At 51.3% G+C, this 21104-nt stretch overlaps 1 protein-coding gene across 7 annotated transcripts in view; it reads left to right on the top strand.

The window, feature by feature from the left end:
* Window positions 1-21104, top strand: part of POLD1 (DNA polymerase delta 1, catalytic subunit) — a 1263933-nt gene that overhangs the window by 1059257 nt on the left and 183572 nt on the right. For all 7 annotated transcript variants that reach the window (XM_069605393.1, XM_069605349.1, XM_069605354.1 and 4 more), the window contains one exon: window positions 16411-16543. In XM_069605393.1, the coding sequence (XP_069461494.1) occupies window positions 16411-16543 (133 nt within the window). The remainder of the gene's footprint in view (window positions 1-16410; window positions 16544-21104) is intronic.

Raw genomic sequence — 21104 nt, 5'->3', positions numbered from 1 at the left:
TAATGCTTCTTTCCAGAAGATGATGCCAAAGTGGTAGATGCACTAGATTTCTCAGCATTCGCCAAGCCAAAGGTTCAGTTCAAATTAACATTGTGAATGAGGGTCCTCAAAAAGAGACCTTGTTGCCCTTCATGCCGGCAGTGGAGGCCACACTAGTAGAATCCTAGAAAAATTGGCCTCAGTCACTGGGGTGGACTGAGACCTGGCCAAGAAACATCATCTTGCACCCTCTGACCTGGCTTTTCTCTCTGCCCATGCCTCCTTGGGTGTGCTTGGTGGTTCAAGCTGTGGTAGCCATGTTCAATTATTTTAACACGAAAGGAATGGGAGTGGGCAGGCAAACCCGAACTTTGGGTTATGAGCGGTGGTTGCGCTTGGCAACAATGTGTTATGAAGATGTGTCAGAGGATAAGACCGGTTCCATCCATATACAGGAGTTCAGAGTAACCTAGTTGCTCATCAGATGTATGTGTAGGTAACCAATGGCTTGTCCAAACACAGGAAGACGGAGGGACAGAGAAAGTTCTAGCTGTCCCTGTCTCTCATACAGGTTGTCCCTAGTGTGTGCTGGTGTGCCACCTGTATAATAGTGGATAGAATAATAGAAATATCCCCCCAGCCCCCGACCCATTTGTTTTTGAGCAGCCATGTGCAGGACAACCTCATTTGTCACTCGCAGGGAGAGTAAGAAGCTGGGCATTTGAGGGCGCAAAGTGTTTCTCTGGTAGCCTCGCATTGATGTCAATTAATGCATCTTGAGCTTTGGACAAATGTTCTTTTGGCCTCTGGTCTGTGGTGTTGGAGAAGGTTGGGAATCTCTCAGTGATTGAAAGAGGACTTCAACACCCTAGTGCAAGATAGGAGAAAGGCACCGCAGTAAATCCTAAAGTCGACAATGACATGGCTGACTGTGTAGCGTGTGCCATGGCCACTAGAACAGTCACCAGGAGGCACTGCCAGATGAGGACCTTGGGGTTTGCGCCAGACATTCAAGAAAAGCTCCTGTACATGCCTTTGGATGCACACGATCTCTGCAGGCTGAATGCTTATGACTCCATTCAAAAGTTCAAGTCATCCAAAGTGTCTTGGAATCTTTAGACTTGGCTGTCCACCAGACTTCAGGTCCTGCAGCAAGAGCAAGGGGTATTCAATCCTTTGCCTCCTATGTTCACTGCAGCAGGGGTCAGGCATACTCGGACAAACCGCATCTATGACCCAATGCCTGGGAAGAGGGCATCAAGCTTCTAGAGGGGGCATCTCCTGCTCTTCAGTGCCATATGCAGCGCCATGGATGAAGCCACTGTGAAGAAATCAACTTTAAACCCAGCTCGGGGAGTGGGGTGGTTAGGGCCGAGATCTCCCTGTTAAGCAAAGAATGGCATTGTACCACATCTGATGCTTAGTCCTTGTAGGTCGTAATGTAGGGTTATTACCTTCCCCTTATTCAATGCCCTTCCAACCATCCTCCTACCAGCCCCACTTTGCTTCTTGACCATCTCCTTTTAGTGGAGTTTCTTCAGCTTCTGTAGAAGGGTGCCATGAAGCATGTGCCCCGCTCAGTATTTTCGTAACTTTCTGGTTCCGAATGGAGAACTTGGGCTTGCCTCCCATTTTGGATTTGAGGCTTTTGAACTTGTACCTTTTCAAGTTGAGGATGATCACTCCTGCCGAGATCCTTCAAAACGTTTATCTGTAGGGCTGGTTGGTGCCCATGGAGACCAGGATCCCTAGTTCTATGTGCTGATCCATCACAAGCACTGGAAGTATTTGAGGTTTGCAATTGGATCTTTCTACTACCAATTCTAGGTCCCACTGTTAGGGTCTTTCTTCAGCGGTCATGGTCTTCACAAACTGCTGGCAGTGATTGCAACTTGCCTCTGGTGAAAAGGCATACATGTCTTCTGCTACCTGGACAAATATCTAATTTGAGCCCGCTCCACAGATCCGGCGTTTACTTGCAGAGTTTGGGCTTCTCCTGAAACTTTTAAGTGCCATATTTTGCTGTCTCTGCCCCTCTGCACAGTCCTACTCGGGGCCTTCCGACATGAGGATCGAGTGGCAAATATGTTGCAGCTGATTCTTGTCTTCCAATCCCAGAATCTGGTTACGGCCTCTGCCTTTCTGTGCCTACTGGGTCTCCTGGCATATTGTACTCTTATTGCACTCAGGTTGTGCCGGGGGCCCGAGTGGGCATCAGGTCGCTTCAGTGGCTACTCCATTGTCAGTGGCCTCACCTCCAGGGCAACATGACAGACCATTTTTGAGTCTTTAACTGTGTGTGGCGGGACCTCATATGGTGGTCCATGAGAGACCACCTTGTGAGGGGGTAGTTGCTCCAGCCACGTTGGCCCAAAGTGACAGTGGTCACCTATGCATCTCAAAAGTGCTGTGGCACTTGCCTGGTAGAACCTATGGTGAGCGTACCTTCCCCCAGCTTGGTGTGTGAGACAAGTGTGTGCTGGTCCTGACGGACAGCAATGTGGTCATGCACTGCCTTAACAAACGGGGTGGTTGCTTCTGTGCAGTGAAGCAATGCGACCTTGGCTCTGTACTCTGCAAAACGACGTGTGATGGTGGCCCATCTATCTGGGACAGAGAACGTCATAGTGGACACTTTGAACAGACTGATTTCTGCCTCCCACCACTGGGTCCCCTTCCAAGAAGTTCTGGGGGTGGTCTCCTTTTGGGGAGCTCCTCATGTCGACCTCTTCACTTCCCGTTTGAACAAAAAGTGAAAGTTGTTCTGCTCCAGGGAATTTGCTTGGGATGGAGCTCTTGGACACACATTGACAATTGAGCGGGGCTTCAGTCTCATTCCAGTGATTCCTGTCCTTCCGCTAGTTCTGAAGAGACTGAAACTGTTAGGGTCCACACAAATTTAGATTGTTGCGGACTGGGCCTGTCTACAGGCCCAGCAGACTGTGGTACCCAGAGCTTCTCGACGTGTCCCTCTGCCCTCTCTGGCGCCTCCCGACGATAGTGTACCTGGTTTCCCACTTGAAAGGGCAGGTCCTCCATCTGAACCTCAGCAGTCTGAACCTTCATGCTTGTCTGCTGAGAGGCTGAGATAGGAGTGGGATTTGCTGGATAATGTCTTGGACCTGCTTTTCTCAGCTTAGAGGCCAGCCACCAAATACATGTATGTCTGCTGTTGGCGTACATGCTCTGCTTAGTGTCTGAGAGAAGAGATGTGGAACCTTTCATCCGTCCCACCTCCTCTATTCTACCGGTATCACCCAAATTGACCTTTTACAATTGACCTTTTGCACAATTGACCTTTATATTATTTTAGTTATTTTATATATATATTGGGTTAGTTTTGGATTATATATAAAATAAGGGGATTGGGTGGGGGCTTCAGGGGGTTTTGGATTGGTTGGGGGGTTGCGGGTGGTTTCCCCCGCATATATGTCCAAATTGACCTTCTAAATTACGTCAATTCTCCTGAGGGCAATTGTGAAAAGATCAATTAGTATACAACCATTCTCCAGCATGGGGTCTGGCATGGATTCACATGCTCATGAATATTCCCCGTCGTCAGGCTGGGAATCCTCGGTAAAGAAAAAATCAGTATCAGTTTCGTTTCTGATCTGTCTTTCCTAGTAGTAACCAATCGCTGATCTCTGCGTCATACTGACCACAGCTAATGACTGCCCTCTACCTAAGCCCCGCCACTGGCAGCCATCTTCAGATTTTTACCGCATGTTCAAGTGTTGGGAGTCCTCGTGCTTAGCTCTCGAGCTTTTACTGCGTGTTTCGCGCTTTTTCAGGTGAATTTTCACATTTTTTCGGTTAATCGAGCCTCAAGCTCCACCGTTTCTACTCCCGTTAACGGCTACCCATTGCAGGATTTTCCTACGCCCCTCAAGGGTGAAGATTTCGTCGAATCAACTTCTTGGAGGATTCCTGAAGATTCGCAGCCTACTTCGAGATGGCCCAGGATGCGAGTTCGTCGCCCGGACCCAAGCTGTTTCGCAGCTTCCCTGGATGCGGGCTGCAGAATGTGTTTAAGGAAGACGAACATTCGCGATGCCTCTACTGTCTTCATGGGGACAAGACTCATGTAGAGAAGGACTGCCAGTTCTGCAAGAACTTGTCGGAGCGGACCATGAGGGACCGTCGATCCCGTCTCGCAAGCTGGTTGGAGAAGGGCTTGACGGGTGAGAAGAAGAAGAAAGGGTCCGAGCGGGCTTCTTAGTCCTGTGCGGGCGCCCCGGCGATGGGGGCCCAACACCAGGCCAAGCGCCGCGAGTCCGCTGGCTCCGGGAGCGCCGAAAGGTCGGGCTCTTCGGTCACCAGGCAGGGCGCACCTTCCCCGGCACCGTCAACCACGAGCCAACGCTCCTGTTCGGGGAAGAGAAAGTCCGAGACTCCGGGTAAGCTTTGGGAGAAGCCCCGTCCGATCTCGGAAGAGGGGGAGCGAGGAGCCGCCCCTCCCCCGAAGGAGAAGGCCCGGGACGCACCTAAGGTGGTGAAGGCCCCTACCCAGCAGGCGAAGGCCTCTATCGAGGCTATTGCGGCGACTCTTGCCAAGCCGGCAGAGACACCGCCAGCAGAGACTGCCTCCGGGACAAGAGTTTCCCTGCCGCCAAGGAGGGAATCCTCTTTTCAGCCCATCGTCGTGGCCGCCATGATGGAAGAAGCGAGGGGGGGCACGGTGCCCTCCTCGAGCTCGGAGTCAGCCTCGGGGGAGGAACTGACCGAGGCCGTGAGGAACCTCGAAGTCCAATTCGAGAAGGTTCGATCCCATCAGGAAGATCCTCGGGAGATAACCGAGGAAGACGACGATGGTGAGGAAGAGCGGCCTTCCCTTCCGGCGCAGCCGGATCCCAGGCCTCAGGATGGCTCGGCGGACATTTTGTCTGCCATCCAGTCCTTATGCTCTGAGATAAGGACGAGATGCCCAGGCCGGAGGACCCGCAACCTGGCCCGTCGGGAAGTCCTCAGAACAAACGACGGAGGACCCAACCCTCTCCTCTGCTCGCCCCCGTAAGGCCTACAGTTCCCTCTTCATCCTCCCATGAGTCGGGAGATGACGGTGCGTTGGGCTCGACGACGGGTTCTGAGGGCGACCACGACGGAACGGGTCTCCCGTCGCACGGGCCTCGCCGCCCGACGAGATTGGCTCATTCCACGCTGTGATCGCCAGGGCGTCCGAATTGTTCCAGCTCTGCCCGGAGGAGCAGAAAAAGGAAGGTTTCCTCTATCAGCGCCGGGAGGCCAAGAGGAAGACGGTCATCGCGGTGCCCCTAATCGATGACATCTGGGAGGAGGGCCTGTCGGGTCTCAAAAACCCCTCCACGGCACCAGCCAAACGGGACCAGTACAAGAAGAAGTACCGGGTCCCCGAAACCGCTCCCCTGTGCCTCAGGGCCCAGCCAACGGCAGACTCGGTCGTTTCGGTGGTGGCGAAGAAGAAAGCGGCGGGGTCAGGAGCCTCGACGTCGAATTCCCCGCCGGACGGCGAGGGAAAGAAGTTGGACGCCATGGGGCGGCGGGTCATTTCGTCGGCGGCGACGACGATCAAAGTGGCCAACGCCCTGGCGATCGTGGCCTGTTACGACAGGGAGCTCTGGTTTAAGCTGGCCCCCATTTTGGACTTCCTGCCGGACGACAAGAGGTCAGAGGCCCTGGAAATACTGCAGGAGGGCGAGGTGGCCTCGGACCACGCCATAACGGTGGCAACCGATATTGCCGATACCGGTTTCCGCCAGCTGGGCAACGGTGTTTGCCTACGATGACGGGGTTGGCTCCGGGCGACCGACTTCCGTCAGGACGTCCAGACCAGGGTGTTGGACATGCCGTTCGACGGCAGCAACTTGTTCGGGAAGGCGGTGGACGAGTCCCTCCAGGCCATAAAAACGGAGACGGCCCGCGCCCTAGGAGCCCTTCAGCAACAACGGCCCTTTCGGAGCTCCGGAGGCAGACAGGGTGCCTCCAAGGGATCCAGCGGTGGCTCGTCCTACCGCCAGGCAGCACGCTCCTCGTCTCAGGATGCCTACAGGGGTCGCAGCAAGCAGGGAGCGCCTCGCCGCCGTCGGCAAGGTGGCCAGGGCGGCAAGGCCACCACCTCCAAGCAGGACTGAACCGGCCGTGGTCTTGAGGCCCCCACCGAAGCACCCCGGTGGGAGGCCGGCTGACGAATTTCGTCGGCGTGTGGAAGTCCATCTCCACCGACCGTTGGGTGCTGGATACCCTGGCAAGAGGACACTCTATCGAATTCCTGAAGAAGTGCCCTCACGTTCCACCTGTGGCCAGGAAGGAAAATCACGTCCCGCAACTGCTGTTGGAAGTACGGGCGCTGCTCAGGAAAGACGCCATCGAGCTTGTCCCGAAGAGGCTCCGGGGTGCACTCAAGGTACTTCCTCGTCAGGAAGAAGACGGGCGGCTGGCGCCCCATCCTGGACCTTCGTCGTTTGAACAAATACATCAGATCACAAAAGTTCAGGATGGTCACCCTCCAGCACGTACTGGAACAGCTGGAGGAAGGCGACTTTCTATCGTCGTTGGACCTGGAGGATGCTTACTTCCACGTTCCCATCCTCAAAAGTCACCGAAAGTTCCTCAGGTTCGTCGTCCAGGGACGCCACTACCAATTCAGAGCACTGCCGTTCGGATTGAAGTCGGCCCCCAGGGTCTTTACCAAGTGCCTAGCACCAGTGGCTGCGCGGCTGCGCCTACAGGGGATTCACGTCTACCCCTACCTGGACGACTGGCTCATCCGCTCAAGGACGAGGGAACTCGCCGTCGAACACACTGCGAGGACCGTCCAGCTACTCACAAACCTGGGTTTCGCCATAAACTACCCGAAGTCCCACCTGGTGCCGTCGCAGGTGGCCCTGTTTCTGGGAGCGAAGCTCGATACAGTGAGGCGCCTGGCGGCCCCGTCAGAAGAACGGACGAAGACCATTCTAGGCAAAGTGCAGCGCCTGCTAGCCACGGACGTGGCCAGGGTGAGGTCCATCAAGTCCCTCCTGGGGATGATGTCCTCCTGCATCTACCTGGTGCGCCTCTGCAGACTACGGATGCGCCCTCTTCAAGAATTTCTCGACGCCCGTTGGATACAGGCAACGGGCACCTTCGAAAACGGGGTCCCCCTCAACGAGGTGTTCCGGCGGGCGATTCAGTGGTGGGGCGTTCGAGCGCACCTCACGGCGGGCAAGGACTTTCAGACGCCGGCGTACCAGGAGACGGTGACGACGGACGCCTCGCTGGAAGGGTGGGGCACCCACACCGGAGATCTCCGCGCAAGAGGCCTCTGGCTCCCGGAGGAGAGGCTCCTGCACATCAACGTCCTGGAACTCCGAGCCGTGTTTTGGGCTCTCAAATCGTTCCTCCCGTCGCTCAAGGGCAAGGTGGTGCGGATCTTCACGGACAACACCACGACAATGTTTTACATACAGAAGCAGGGAGGCACCAGATCCCCAGCCTATCCAAGGAGGCACAGGATCTGTGGCACTGGGCGGTCGCCCAGGGGATGTTCCTGGTGCCCTTCCACCTGGCACGAGAAAGCAACACCATCGCCGACTCGCTCAGCAGGGAGCTGCGCGCGTGTCACGAGTGGGAACTGCGCCAGTATCAGGTGGATCAACTCTTCCAACGATGGGGCAAACCCCAAATCGACCTGTTCGCAACAGCGACGAACTCAAAGTGCAAGAGGTTCGCCAGCAGGTTTCCCCAGCCGAGAAGCATGGGCGATGCGTTCTCGTTCCCTTGGGACGGCCCATACCTGTATGCGTTCCCTCTGTTGCCGCTTCGACTCTTCGGCCAGCTCAAGAGGTCCCGGTGCAGGATGATCCTCGTTGCACTGGCGTGGCCGAGGCAGATCTGGTTCCCGGACCTTCTGGACTTGTCAACGTCCCCTCCCATGAAGCTGTCGGCGGACGCGGACCTTCTCTCCAGAGAAGGAGGCGCCATCTTCCACCACGACCCGGCGTCGCTGAACCTGCAGGCTTGGCTCCTGCAGCGCTAGAGTTTGGAGGCTACAATATCCCGGCCGATTGCAGAGAGGTTCTTGCAAAGGCCAGGGTGTCCTCGACTCTCAAATGCTACGGTCATAAGTGGAAGAGGTTCTCTATCTGGTGCCGAGCACAGAAGATCGACCCCCTACGGATTACGGCTCCTCAAGTGCTGCCGTACCTGCTATCGCTGGCAAAGGCTGGGCTAGCCCATGTCTCCATTAAGATTCATCTGGCGGCGATCTCCAGATATACCAGAACCACAGGACGGACGTCCCTGTGGTCCCATCGACTGGTAAGAGTTTATGAAAAGACTGTTCCGGTCGTTCCCGCCGGTGAAGGCCCCGGCCCCGGTGTGGGAACTTAACGTGGTGCTGACCAGGCTCATGGGACCTCCATTCGAGCCGATGCACTCCGCACCTATGAAGTTTGTGTTGTGGAAGACTGCGCTCCTGGTGGCCATTACCTCCGCACGACGAGTGGAAGAGATCCAGGCCCTATCCTGCAAAGCACCGTACTTGACTTTCCATGCCTCGAGGGTGGTGCTTAGGACGCACCCCTCCTTTATGCCCAAGGTGCCGTCGGACATCCATCTTAACGAGCCCTTGGTGTTACCTGTTTTCTTCCCGTCTCCTTCGTCGCCGGCCGAGAGGACTTTGCACTCGCTGGATGTGGCTAGAGCGCTGAAGTTCTACGTGGACCGCACGAAGAGTTTCCGGAGGACATCACAGCTGTTCGTGAACTTTGGACCTGTGAATCAAGGGAAGGCTCTCTCGAAGTCTTCTATTTCCATATGGCTCTCCGGCTGCATCATGCACTGTCACCGGTTGGCTAACCGACCGCTGCCAGGCCGTCCGAGAGCCCATTCGACCAGAGCGATCGCTGCTACTACGGCGTTCTTATCTGGTGTGCCCCTGCTGGACATCTGCAGGGCTGCTACGTGGAGGTCGACGCACACCTTCACCAGATTCTACTGCGTCGATCGGGATTCCAGGGAGGAGTCCAGGGTCGGCCAAGCAGTGCTGCGCAACCTGTTCGCTTAAGGTGAGCCTGGTGAGGAGGTAAGAGATGCTTAATGTTGAGTTTTTTGTATTGCTTAATGTTGAGCCTTTTACCACCCCCCGTGGTTGTGCATGTGTGTACTGCTATTTAATCTTATATTCATGAGCATGTGAATCCATGCCAGACCCCATGCTGGAGAAGGAACAAGTTACTAACCTGTAACTGTTGTTCTCCAGCATGGGTCTGGCATGGATTCACATGCGAACCCTCCCGCCTACCCCTCTGCGGCTCTTCACTTGGTCATACTGCCACTTCACGTGCTACCAAATCTGAAAATGGCTGCCAGAGGCGGGGCTTAGGTAGAGGGCAGTCATTGGCTGTGGTCAGTATGACGCAGAGATCAGTGATTGGTTACTACTAGGAAAGACAGATCAGAAACGAAACTGATACTGATTTTTTCTTTACCGAGGATTCCCAGCATGACGACGGGGAATATTCATGAGCATGTGAATCCATGCCAGACCCATGCTGGAGAACAACAGTTACAGGTAAGTAACTTGTTCCTTTTACCACCTCTGCTCTGGATGTCCTGCTTTCTTTGTCCTGCACATGCCTTCATATTGCCAGTGTGAAGGGGGTGCCTAGCTAACATCTGTCTTCAAGAGGACCCCCAAGAGGATTTGTTTTTTACTATCTCCACTGTTATGCATTCTTTGCGAGTATTGTCTAACAAGTTCCCAACAAGCCACCTAGTTGTTCCTTCAGGGGATTTAAATTTAGTTTTTACTTCTCGTGGGAGCTCTGTTGACCCCCTGCATTCATGTTCATTAATGTTGCTCACTCTAAAGGTGATGTTTCTGGTAGCCATTACTTCCACATTACTGGTGAGTGAGCTCCAGGTGCTCCCTTAAACCTCCCTATTTGGTGTTTTCCAAGGAGAAGGTGACTTTGAGAATTAGACTGTCCTCCTGACCCAGGATTGGCTCTGGATGTTAATTTCTCTGAGGATATCTTTCTTTCTTTTTTTTCTCTACCTCACCCTTCCAAGACAGAGGAGCCATGCCATCGACTGAATTTGCTGCATGCCATCAGCTACTATGTCTCCCAGACGAGGTACATTAGTAAATATGACGACCTTTTTATGGGTTATGCGGGTGCTTGTGCTGGTAACAATATGACCAAATTGACCCTGTCAAGGTGGATCACCCTATGCATCTCAGAATGCTGCAATCTGGTTGGGAAGGATTACATGAGGGTCTCAAGACTCTTTGACCAAATGACTTCCAGCCACCTCCCCCCTGCAAGGGAGGGGGATCTCTATTGTGCACATTTTCCAAGTGGCCATGTGGACCTCGCTGCACATATTTGCCAAACACTAATGCTTGAATTCCCTGTTGGGGCAGGGCACTTAATTTGGTTGAACAGGTGTCTTCTCGTTCTTCTTCCTCCTTAATTTCTGCGTACTGCTATGGTAGTCTATCATAGATGAGGAATCCGTCAGAGGAAGGAATCCATTTGAAGAACAAATGACTTGCGGCGCTGAAATGTTCTTTCTGATGGATGTTTCTCCCATGGATTTCTGGTCACTCCCATCTTGCCCTTCTTGGTGGAGAGCATCATGCTGTCCCTCAGTGGCTGAGTGCTGTGAAAAAAGGACAGAATTGAGGTCATGGGGTGCAGCGGCCCATGCAGACTGGCCCAAAAAACTTTACAAAGGCAGCTTGCACTGGGGATAGAATATCATAAATGAGTCTGTGGACGGAACACCCATCAGAAAGAACATAACTAAGAGATAAGTCATTTAGTTCTGTTTCCTTTTTGATGTGCCTCAGATAGGCTTGTGTTGGCAAACAATATTCTACGTTTTGTTTCAGTACCATACACTTACAGTGGCATGGCCATGTGTCTTTAGCCTGGTCCTTTTGGTCATAATATTGTTTGGCCACCTCCTAGCCTTCTCTGGTGAGGAAAATGGCAAGTAAGGCATGCACGTAAGCAAAAATCAGTTTGAATCCCCAGGCAAACTCGTGCATGTGACCTTGCAGGAATGCAGGCACTGCCTGGTCCCAGTACGTATGCCATCCAGGGGATAACTGTTACTGGGCAGATGTGGAGATTCGGTGTCCACAGTTGTACAGCCCTTATCGGTTTGAATGGTGCAGATCCTTACTTCTGGTGGGCTGGTGCATCCCCTCGTTTGAATTTGGGCTAAGAAGGGGAGTATTGTTGTTAGATTGATCGACTAGAGCCAAGACTGAAGAAGGGCAGCGTACTGCTGATGACCTGAAAACTGCTGCTGAGGGCAGCCAGCATTGCCACCTTCAAGTCCCGGTGAAGCCCTGCCTCTCCTGCATCACATTCTGTAAGACCATTTCCCGTGCTTTGTTCCTTGGACTGGTGGGAAAAACCAATCCGGACCCTTACAAGATATCCCTGCCACCTGAAGTTTGTCTCAGTACAATCCTGTGGGCTGACCATCCTCTGCTAGGGCATCTCTGCTACATTGGTCACCATCCCGAGTTCGACCTTGAGACTGCAGGTTCTTGGCTTGTGGGACAAAACCATCACTCCCTCTACTGCTTCTCTACAGACCGAAGATGAGTCTACTGGCAGAAGTGTCTTGCTTTTAACCATTGCGCCTTCAGCCCCATGATGGGGGTGAACATCACTGCTGATCATCTTTGCCATGCCGTAGGGGGTCTGGGGTGTCTACCCTCATGGCATACGCTTTGGTTGCTGTCTGAAGGTACTGGGCCTGTCCTGCTGTAAGACCTTAGAAACCGGTACACCTGAGCGCCAAACTGCCTTCTAGCCTGAACCAATCCAGGTGCCAAGTTCAGCCACTTCACCTGTGACCGCTCGACCTCCATGGACGGGACCAACACCAGACAGATAATTTTCCCCAGCGATTTTGCATGGCTTAGGGTTTGTGACCTAGAAAATTGGAGTAAGGTACCCAAGATTGCATACCTGTTTTGTCACATTGCCTCCCGCCATAGGGATTGTATGGGCATGAAGTCCACTACTTAACTCTCAATTTCCTGGCTGTGAACGGTGGAGTTCTGGTCCCCGACAGTTTTTAAAAAAAAACTTTATTTGCACAACATCCATAACAAATCCCAATACAATCAGCGTATATCAAATTACACATAGAAAATAATACAAGAAAAGCACAGCATATTACACAGTTGTGTGGTGGGAATAATACAAGAAAAGCACAGCATTTTACACAGTTGTGTGGTGGGATTGGGAGAGTACCCTTAATCCACTTCCCTTTTGATCTTGAAAGTGCTTTTACTCTTCATTGCTTTATCCAACATATAGGCTTTGCCAATGCTTCTTCATGGGGGACTTTGAAGACGCACTGCTTCCTGCAAAGATACATACCCAGAAATGTCTCTTACCTGGCAGTGAATGACTTCTTAAGTCATAGGGACTTTTCAATTATATGGCAGTGTATATGGTTTGGAATTTAATTACATTGTACTTCATTTCACTTTACTGCTCACAATGGTGCTTTTTTCAATTGTTTTTCTTTTTCATGGTATATAGTGTAAGTTATCTAATTTTGAGAACGGTTTGTGTCTAGTATATCTTTGATGTCCTATGCTCCACTCCTACTTAACCTACTTAGTGTTTCGTGCTTACATAAACCAGTATTTTTTTGTACTCTGGTGTGAATTTTTATTTGTCTATTCTTTGTATGATTCACTGCCTTCTACAACACCCCCATCTCTTTTGAGGACCGCATTACTCCTCAGTCAACACTACCTTGCTAGAGTTCGCCTAGACCCAAGTATAAATGGGGTGGCCTCACAGATCCTGCTCACACAAAGGGTTCTGAAAACCCATCTTAACAATGACCAAAGCGAAGGCGCTGTGACTGTAACAAGTCGGGTGATCTGCCATACACAGCAAAACACTTTCACCAACTTTATTTGATTTACCCCAGGTGAGGATTATTAAGCACAGAACTCCAAATAGCATACAAGTATACAGTTCCACATGGCATCAGCTTATTTAGGGGCACAGGTAGCACTTAAGCTTTAATGTTGCCCCCCCAACCCCGTATTCCCCCAATGTTCTGTTCACCGACCCACAGATCAGTTTCTGTTCCACTCACTCAGTTGAGGTCGCCAAGTACTGACAGAAGTTTTGCCATATGTCTTTGGGGCGGCTAGGCCCAGTCACTAGAGGAAGATCTAACTCCTCCGCTGTGTTGGCCCACGTTACATCATGAATCCAGTCTGACCACGAGGGGGGATTTTTCCATGTCCACCGCTACAGGATAGCTCTCTTTGCCAGCACCAGACATAGATTCAACAGTCTGCGGTTTGTTGCATTAATTTTCTCTGTGTACCCCAGTATACATTGTACCTGCGTGAGACGCAGCTATTGCCCCAAAATTGCGTCCAAAGTGTCTGACCTTTCCTCAGTAGGCCAGTCCCATAACATATGTACTAGGTTAGCGTCTGTGCTTAAGCAGTGCAGACATTCCCCTGTGCGTAGGGGGTTGAACTTGGAGACTCGCGCAGGGGTGAAATGCAGTCCATTTGCGATTTTAAATTGTACTAGTCGATGTCTTGTATTCATAGACACTCCCTTTATCAGTTGACATTTACGTTCCGATAGTGCTTCAGGAATCTCTACCCCAAGTCAGTTTCCCACTGTGCTCTAATGTCTGGGCCATTGCAAGCTGTCATTGACATTGCCAGGGCTGAGATTGTCGTCCTAGTCGCACCTGGAGCAAGTGTGTATCCCAAACAAGCATGCAGGTCTGGTTCAGATGAGAATCCTGACCAGTGTGCCGCCACTGCCAACCTGATACGTAGGTATTGCAGTTTCTGCAAGGGGGATTCCCCAACTTGCGGTCTCCCAGTCTACGAACTTACCCTCTGTGTACAAGTCCCCAAACTTCTCAATTCCAGCCTATGTCCACACCCTTTCTATTGACTTGTCTGTGGTGGGTTTTTCCCCAGACAGTCCCCATAACAGTAGATTACGATCGTAAGGGGCCTGTGTATTTGTTTTTGTGTACAGCCTATTCCAGGCCTTCCATTTCACTTACACTGGGTCTAATGTCTGTGCCCTATGGTATTTGCCTGCCAGAATCAGGATCAGTGGGACCGACTACTCTCTCAGCTTTTCCAGACAGACAATGGAGAAGCTCTGAGCACTCCCTAACCCAGTATGAGGTATAATGCGCCTGAGCCGCTAGAAAATAGAACTCAAAAACCGGAGCCCCCAGGCCCTCCCCTCCTGGCTTGTTGAGCCATCCTCTCCCACTTCATACGTACAGACCCCCTGCCCACACGAAAGACGAACACCCGGCCCGGCCACATGGGAATGTTATGGAAGTAGTACAACAGCTTGTGTAATATAACCGTTTTGATCAGAACTAGTCTCCCGGCCGGTGAAAGCGGGATATGGCCCCATCTCTGCAGTTTTGCTCTAAGGCTGGTTAAGTATCTACCATAATTCAAATCGAGGGTCAGAGCCTCCGTGCGGGCCACCCTAATCCCCAGATATCTAAACTCAAGTGGAGCCCATTTGAGACCAGTTATAGTGTCTATTTGGTGTATGCCCTCTGTCAATGAAAACATCTCTGACTTGGAGTTGAGCCGTAACCCTGAGTGACGTCCGAACGCTATGACCGCCTCCAGGATCTTGTTCAGATGGCGCTAAACACTTTCGATCTTTGCTCTATAGCTACACTGTCCAACACAGAAGTATTCTCTATCCACCATAAAGCATTGGTGGTGTGTGGTACCCTCCATGAAGATGGGCTTGGCATGGACATGTGGTGCCTCTGGGGATGCCTGCATCGTCCCATTGCTGTGGTGGACAGTGCTGCTCAGATTTTGCTGAGTTTGTTGTTTTTTGCTGGCCTCTCCCAGGTGGCTGGCTGTGCGGTCGATTTCAATTCGAAGACTGCACTCAGGTGTGACGGCTGAGGCTCTTTGAGGTTGCCTCACTTCTGCTTTTTCTTCTTTCACAAACCTGCCTGGAAGGGAAAGTGTTTCCGTATCATTACAAGCTGCTTATTTTCTTGTTTTCTAGCACTCTCTCTCTCTCTCGCCCTCTCTGTTTTGTGGCTCAGTTCTACTGCTTACAATCCTCTCAATCTCCCAACATTATTTACACAACTTTCTGCCCTGTTAAGGTAGGTCTGTTTCACTGTCTTCTGTCTCCCCTACTTTTTCCATACCTGCAGTCTTTTATTCTTCATCCCTCTCCCCTCTGCTCTGTCCTCACTACCAAGCCCCCAAACCAACTCTTCTTGGTCTTTCCATCAATCCCCCTTTTCTTTATCAGACCACCTTTCTATCTTCATTTGTGTCATTTCGTCCTTCCCTTCTGTCTCTCCTCTTCCTATCCTACATAACTTTTATCTGATCAACCCTTTCTGTTATCATTTTTAATTCTCACACCACTTTTGTCACCCCACCATCCCACTACTTCTTTTCTACCTCTTCCTTCTCGAATTCCTTCCACTAGTTTGTTCCTGTTACAAGAATACAGCCCCACCACAGGCGTTTGCATAGTGCAGCTATAGCAAATATGCCTGCAACCCCAAACTATCCCAATTCTTGTTTCTGAAATATGCTTAGTGTTCTCCGCTCCTTCTGTCTGTCTGGGCTGTTCCCATCCTCTCCTTCCCAAGGATGTAGTGCCTTTTTTCTCCTACAGACACTTCACCTATCTGCTCTCTTGTTGCTGTGTAAAAGGGAGCATGCGGGGAGAGGTGACACATGGCCCTAAAAGATATACTCTTGCCTAATAGATTTAGGGAAGATATCTGAAGCAGACTTTACCTTCAGCCTGCATACACGGAGCCACCCGCACTCACCAGGGTTTGTTAAATTGAATGTCAGAGTTTTGGTTAGGTTTCTTTTCTGGTAGCAGTTTTAATCGGTAACAGACATCACACCCTGTGTCACATCATCTGTGTTTCTTGGGCACCCACTCCGTGCACTGCACAAAGTGCTTGGGCAGTTGTGGTTTGAGTGCAGAGCTCTACTCCGCAAGACTGGATCTGCAGTATTGCCTAAGGGGACAGTTCTGGCAAATGTGTAGCCTGGATATTTGCATCCACCTGATAGTGGTGGTACCGTTGACGTGCAGGAGAATTGAGTCATTTAGACATAGATGCATGGGAAGGAGGAGAGCAGCATTGACTGTACACAGTGGCACATAAGAAAGAACAGTTTTATGCTGACCAGTGTACCTTGGTTGCTGTCAGTGGTTACTCCTCCGAATTGTTGAACACAAAGAGTACTCTTGTTGGGGCTACAACAGGACCTTGTTTTGGACCTGGTCCTCTGTTGCAGGTCATGCAAGTGTGGATGGAAGCTCGGGCTTTACCCTAAACTGATGGTGTAGGGCCATGCTTATGGACATCTGTGTGTGGGTCAAGCTGTTCGGATCACACTGTCTCTCTTCTTTTCAGGATCCCATCTATGTTTTGGAGAACAACATCCCCATCGACACACGGTACTACCTGGAGCAGCAGCTGGCAAAGCCCCTTCTGCGTATCTTCGAGCCCATCCTGGGAGAGGCCAAAGCAGAGTCTGTCCTGCTGAGTAAGTGGGTTTACTGTCTGACCACGATTATTACATCCCTGACACCTGCAGGTGTTGACCCTCCATTTCCCCATCACTTGCACCCCCCTCACTGGCCACTTTTGTGCACCTCTCAAGATATTGTCCACCTCATCTGTTGACATCTGCAGTCACTACACTGGAGAGTGCAATGCGGGTACAAAGCACTAGGTTGTTCCAGCACCACTTTCCAAAAGAGCATCAAAACATACCTGTTTCTTCACACATAACCCTGTCCGTTAACACTTCTGCTACCACTTGCCTATTTTAATCTTCCTATCCCGCCAATTTTTTGTAATTTACATTTCGAATGGATTGTGTCCTCCCACGTATTCCTCATCTTTGACATGTAATGTCCAACCTCAGCTGCTACAATTTTTTTTTTCGACAGATGCCGCTGCGTGTCAATGGCACTGAGTCGATGTTCCTCGAAGGCCACCTCTTCTATAACGTACGTTAACATTTTTTCAAAAATATATCTTCAACACCGTTGAATCCGAAATCCAGCTTTAAAAAATGCAGAGATTGTGGCTTGAAAATGTCACTTACTGACCCGCATCGCATCTGCCTCAGGGAGAGCCACGATACCACTGAGTGTTCCAAGTGTCAGTCCATGACAGGAAAGTCCTTGAGGCAACAGAAGGGGAAACTCAAGATAGGAAAAAATCCCCAAAAAGTCACCTACCCGAACTGCTAGGCCTTCGACCGACGAGTCGAGTTAAGACTCTCCTAGAAGGAAGAAGGCCAAGCTTTCTAGGTCAAGGAGTGGTTCCCACCATTCTTCCTAGTCTTCGGCAAAAGTCAGAGGAGGCACCAACAGTCGCCTTTGTCGACTTCTTCATCAGCGATTCCCCAGAAAATGTTGCTTGCCCTTCTTAAAATTAGCTTCCAGCTGAATGGGAAGCATTCAGGGTTCAGTGCCTTTGGATGAAGCCACATAAGAGGTCCCGGTCGAAAACCTGCGCGCCCTCGAGCCCGGGTAAAAGACCTGATCCCCATCGGGAGCCCTCAAGGCCCCGGTCTGAAAACACCAACAATCACAAGAAACATGGTGATAAATCGAGGTTAAGATCGCCAACACCTTCGACGCCCGCCAGGCCATCAACACATATTAAGTCCTCGATGTCGACATCCGTGCCAAACTCTTTGACGCCGGCTGCGCCACGTTTGCCAGCCACACGGTCGGCGCCTACTGCGCCTCATGCATCGACGTCAACAAAGAAAATGTCGACTTTGACAACGTCGAAGCTTGTGGTTATAAAACCAGACCAGGTTTATGCTCCTCTCACAAAAAATTACTTTATCAAGTCAATTCTATGTTTGAAGAGGAGGAACATTCTGAAAATGAGGAAGCACCATTTGGGTTACAATATGGTACACCCAATGTACAAGAGAGCTTTATCTCTGAGGAGAGCATGATGCAAGATTTATATGAAAACTTGAAAACAGTGGGGTTGACACCTCCACAGAACTGGAGTTCGGAAAGCCTGAACCAGGGGAACATGCTGATTCTTCCTATCATCAGTTTATGTCAAAGGTGGTCGAGTTTTTGGGCTGGAGTAGGCCCCCACTACCTTACGACCAGGACGATTTAACAGACATTCTGGACACGGGTCCTCAGACTGATCTCATTTTGCCCTTTCATGTGGCACTTCAAAAAAGGGTGGGCAGGAACTGGGAGACTCCGGAGTCAAATCCAGCAATCGACAAGAACCTGTCTAAAAAATACTGCCCCTCCGGTATTGACCCTCACTACCTGTCGAAACACCCTACTCCAGAGAGAGTGGCGCTGCAGGCAGCTACTGCAACTTCAAAACAGGCGGCGTACCCTGCCATCCCTCCTGATAGGGACGATAAGCGCATAGCTGGATGGGCAAAGGTATTTTCTGAAGGGAGTATGGCACTGAAGTTTCCCAACTCCGCTTGTGCCGTCGCAAAATGTACGTGCACTCTGGGTCTGTATCTCCATGGCAGCAGAGTACATTCCCGAAGGGAACCAAACTTGTTGGCTATTGTTCTGGACGGCAAAGAAGCCATTTGTGAGTTCCTTCAATCAGGATTGGATTCTGCAGATAGCATCAGCAGATCCATGGCTACCGGCACTGTCATGTGCAGATTTGCATGGTTGAGGAAGTGTGATTTTGCACCGGATGTGCAAGCTAGGTTTCTCAACATGCCATTTGATGGGTCTCACCTTTTTGGCAACAAGGCTTGAGGTTGCAGACTCTGTCTTGATCTCCTTTGACCTCCCCCTCTCCATCCCTCTGACCACTCCCCACTCCTGGAGCGATCACTCCCTCCTCTCCTCTCATCTCATCTCTCCCTCTCTTCCCCCCAAGCCAGGCCTACCCCAACACTGCCACCTACCTTCTCGGACATCCGGCCCATGAAGCGTGTGTCAGTTGAGGCTTTTTCCGCCACTTTCTCTCCCCTCCAACCCCCCAGCCCCCCTCCACCTTTGGCTGTCCCTCATCCTGATACAGCCCTGTCTCTGCTCTACTCTTCAATTTCAGATACGCTTGATGCTCTTGCCCCTGTCATGAGGATCCGTTTGAAGTCCAAAGCCAAGTGCAATTCCTGGTATGACTCTGACCTAGCTACACTTGAACGTAAGTGTAGGGCAGCTGAGAGGAAATGGAGGACTTCCTGTTCATCCTCTGACAAACTGGCCTGTCGCCTGCTACAAAGGCAATACCAACTCTCTGTCCTCAGCAAGAAGATAGTCCACATTCAAACTCGTGTCTCTGCGGCATCTAACAACTCGGCCGAACTCTTTAAATCTGCAAGGAGCTGGCCAACCCTGCTGCAGTCTCTACCCCTCCTGTTGCCTCCCAGGCTCTTTGCAATGCCCTTGCCTCTCACTTCATTTAAAAAACCCAGGACATCCTGTCCACCCTCTCCACCCACACTCCTACTCTTCCCTCTCCATCTGTGCTTGCTGACCCTCCTTTAGCCACCCTTCCACCATCCTTCTCGTCCTTTCCTCTTTTCACCCCTGACGAGGTTGCTAGACAAGTCCGAGCTATGAAAGCCTCTTCAAAACAGGTTCATCTCTGTTCCTCTAAAACCATCAAGGACCACATTGACACCCTCGCTCCGGCCCTTGCTGATTTTTGCAACCACTCCTTTGCCTCTGGATCCTTCCCCTCTCCTCTGAAGCAAGCACTCCTTTGTGCATCCTCTTTTCAAGAAACCCACAGCTGATCCTTCTTGTCCAGCTAACTATCACCCAATTTCCATTACTCCCTTTCTTGGCAAACTCCTGGAAAAGTTGGCCGTCTCTCAGCTTAACCTTCATTCCAATTCGGTTGGCTGTCTCCATGACCACCAGTCTGGCCTCAGAGCTGCCAGAAGCACGGAAACTGCTCTCCTAAACATCCGTGAAGATCTGCTCACCAACCTTGACTCTAACATTCCATCTGTCCTCATCCTCCTCGATCTCTCTTCTGCCTTCGACACAGTCAACCATACCATCCTGCTCAACCGTCTCAGTGAAAACCTAGGTATCACTGCTCAGGCTCTGGCCTGGCTGACCACTTTCCTCTCAGATCGTCCTTCCTTTCATCTATCTTCCTTCTACCTGTGGTGTTCCCCAGGGGTCTAACCTCTCGCCCTGGCTTTTCAACCAATACCTGGCAACTCTCGCCCACTGCATTGCCATTTTCTGATCAAATTTCCAGTGCTACGCTGACGACACTCAACTCATTTTCAAGCTGCCCTCTGCCACCTCCTCTCCCTCTCTCATCTCTGATTGTCTAACTGCCATTCAAGATTGGTGTGCCGCCAATGATCTTTGTCTGAATGCCAGCAAGACGGAGATCCTCCTCATCGGCACACCTTCGCCATCCTTTCCCCTCACTCTCTGGCTGGCCTCCCTTGGCCCTCCTCCTACCCCCCACCTGCGAGGCTAAGAACCTCAGGGTCATCTTTGACTCCACCCTTTACTTCTCCGCCCACATCTCTGAGGTCTCTAAAAAGTCAAATTTCCAACTGCACCTCTTCAGAGGTACTCTGCCTTTCCTCTCCTTCCCCCAGAAGCTCATGGTATCTCAAGCTCTGGTTCTCTCTAGCTTGGACTATTGTAACAGCCTCTTTCTAAATCTACCTGCCTCTACTCTCCGCCCTCTGCAACTAATCCAGAACAGGACCGCGAGACTTGTCCTTGGCCTCAAGCCCTGGGATCTTATCTCTCCAGCTCTGAAATCTCTCCACTGGCTTCCAGTGGATGCAAGGATTAAATTCAAAACCCTCTGCATTGTCCACAAGGCTTTCTGGGGCCTGGGTCCAAAATACCTTCAGCTATCCCTCCGCAAATACCTCCCCTCTCGAGCTCTTCGCTCCTTTACCTCCAACTCACTCAGGGTCAGTCGTTTTTCTAAGAAACGAGCTGGGGGTAGATCTCTGTCTTCGGCTGGGGCCTCCCTCTGGAACAGCCTCCCTGCTACTCTAAAACCTGAGGTGAACCATCTCCGGTTCCGGAAGCACCTCAAGACCTTCCTCCTTTTCTTCTGCCGTCGCTCCCCCTCTCCCCTGCTGATCTGTT

This window comes from Ambystoma mexicanum, chromosome 1p, assembly GCF_040938575.1.
Source record: "Ambystoma mexicanum isolate Mex_15411 chromosome 1p, UKY_AmexF1_1, whole genome shotgun sequence".
Lineage (NCBI taxonomy): Eukaryota > Metazoa > Chordata > Amphibia > Caudata > Ambystomatidae > Ambystoma > Ambystoma mexicanum.
The sequence above is the reverse complement of the archived record's forward strand: the minus strand, read 5'-3'. Positions and strand labels throughout refer to the sequence as shown.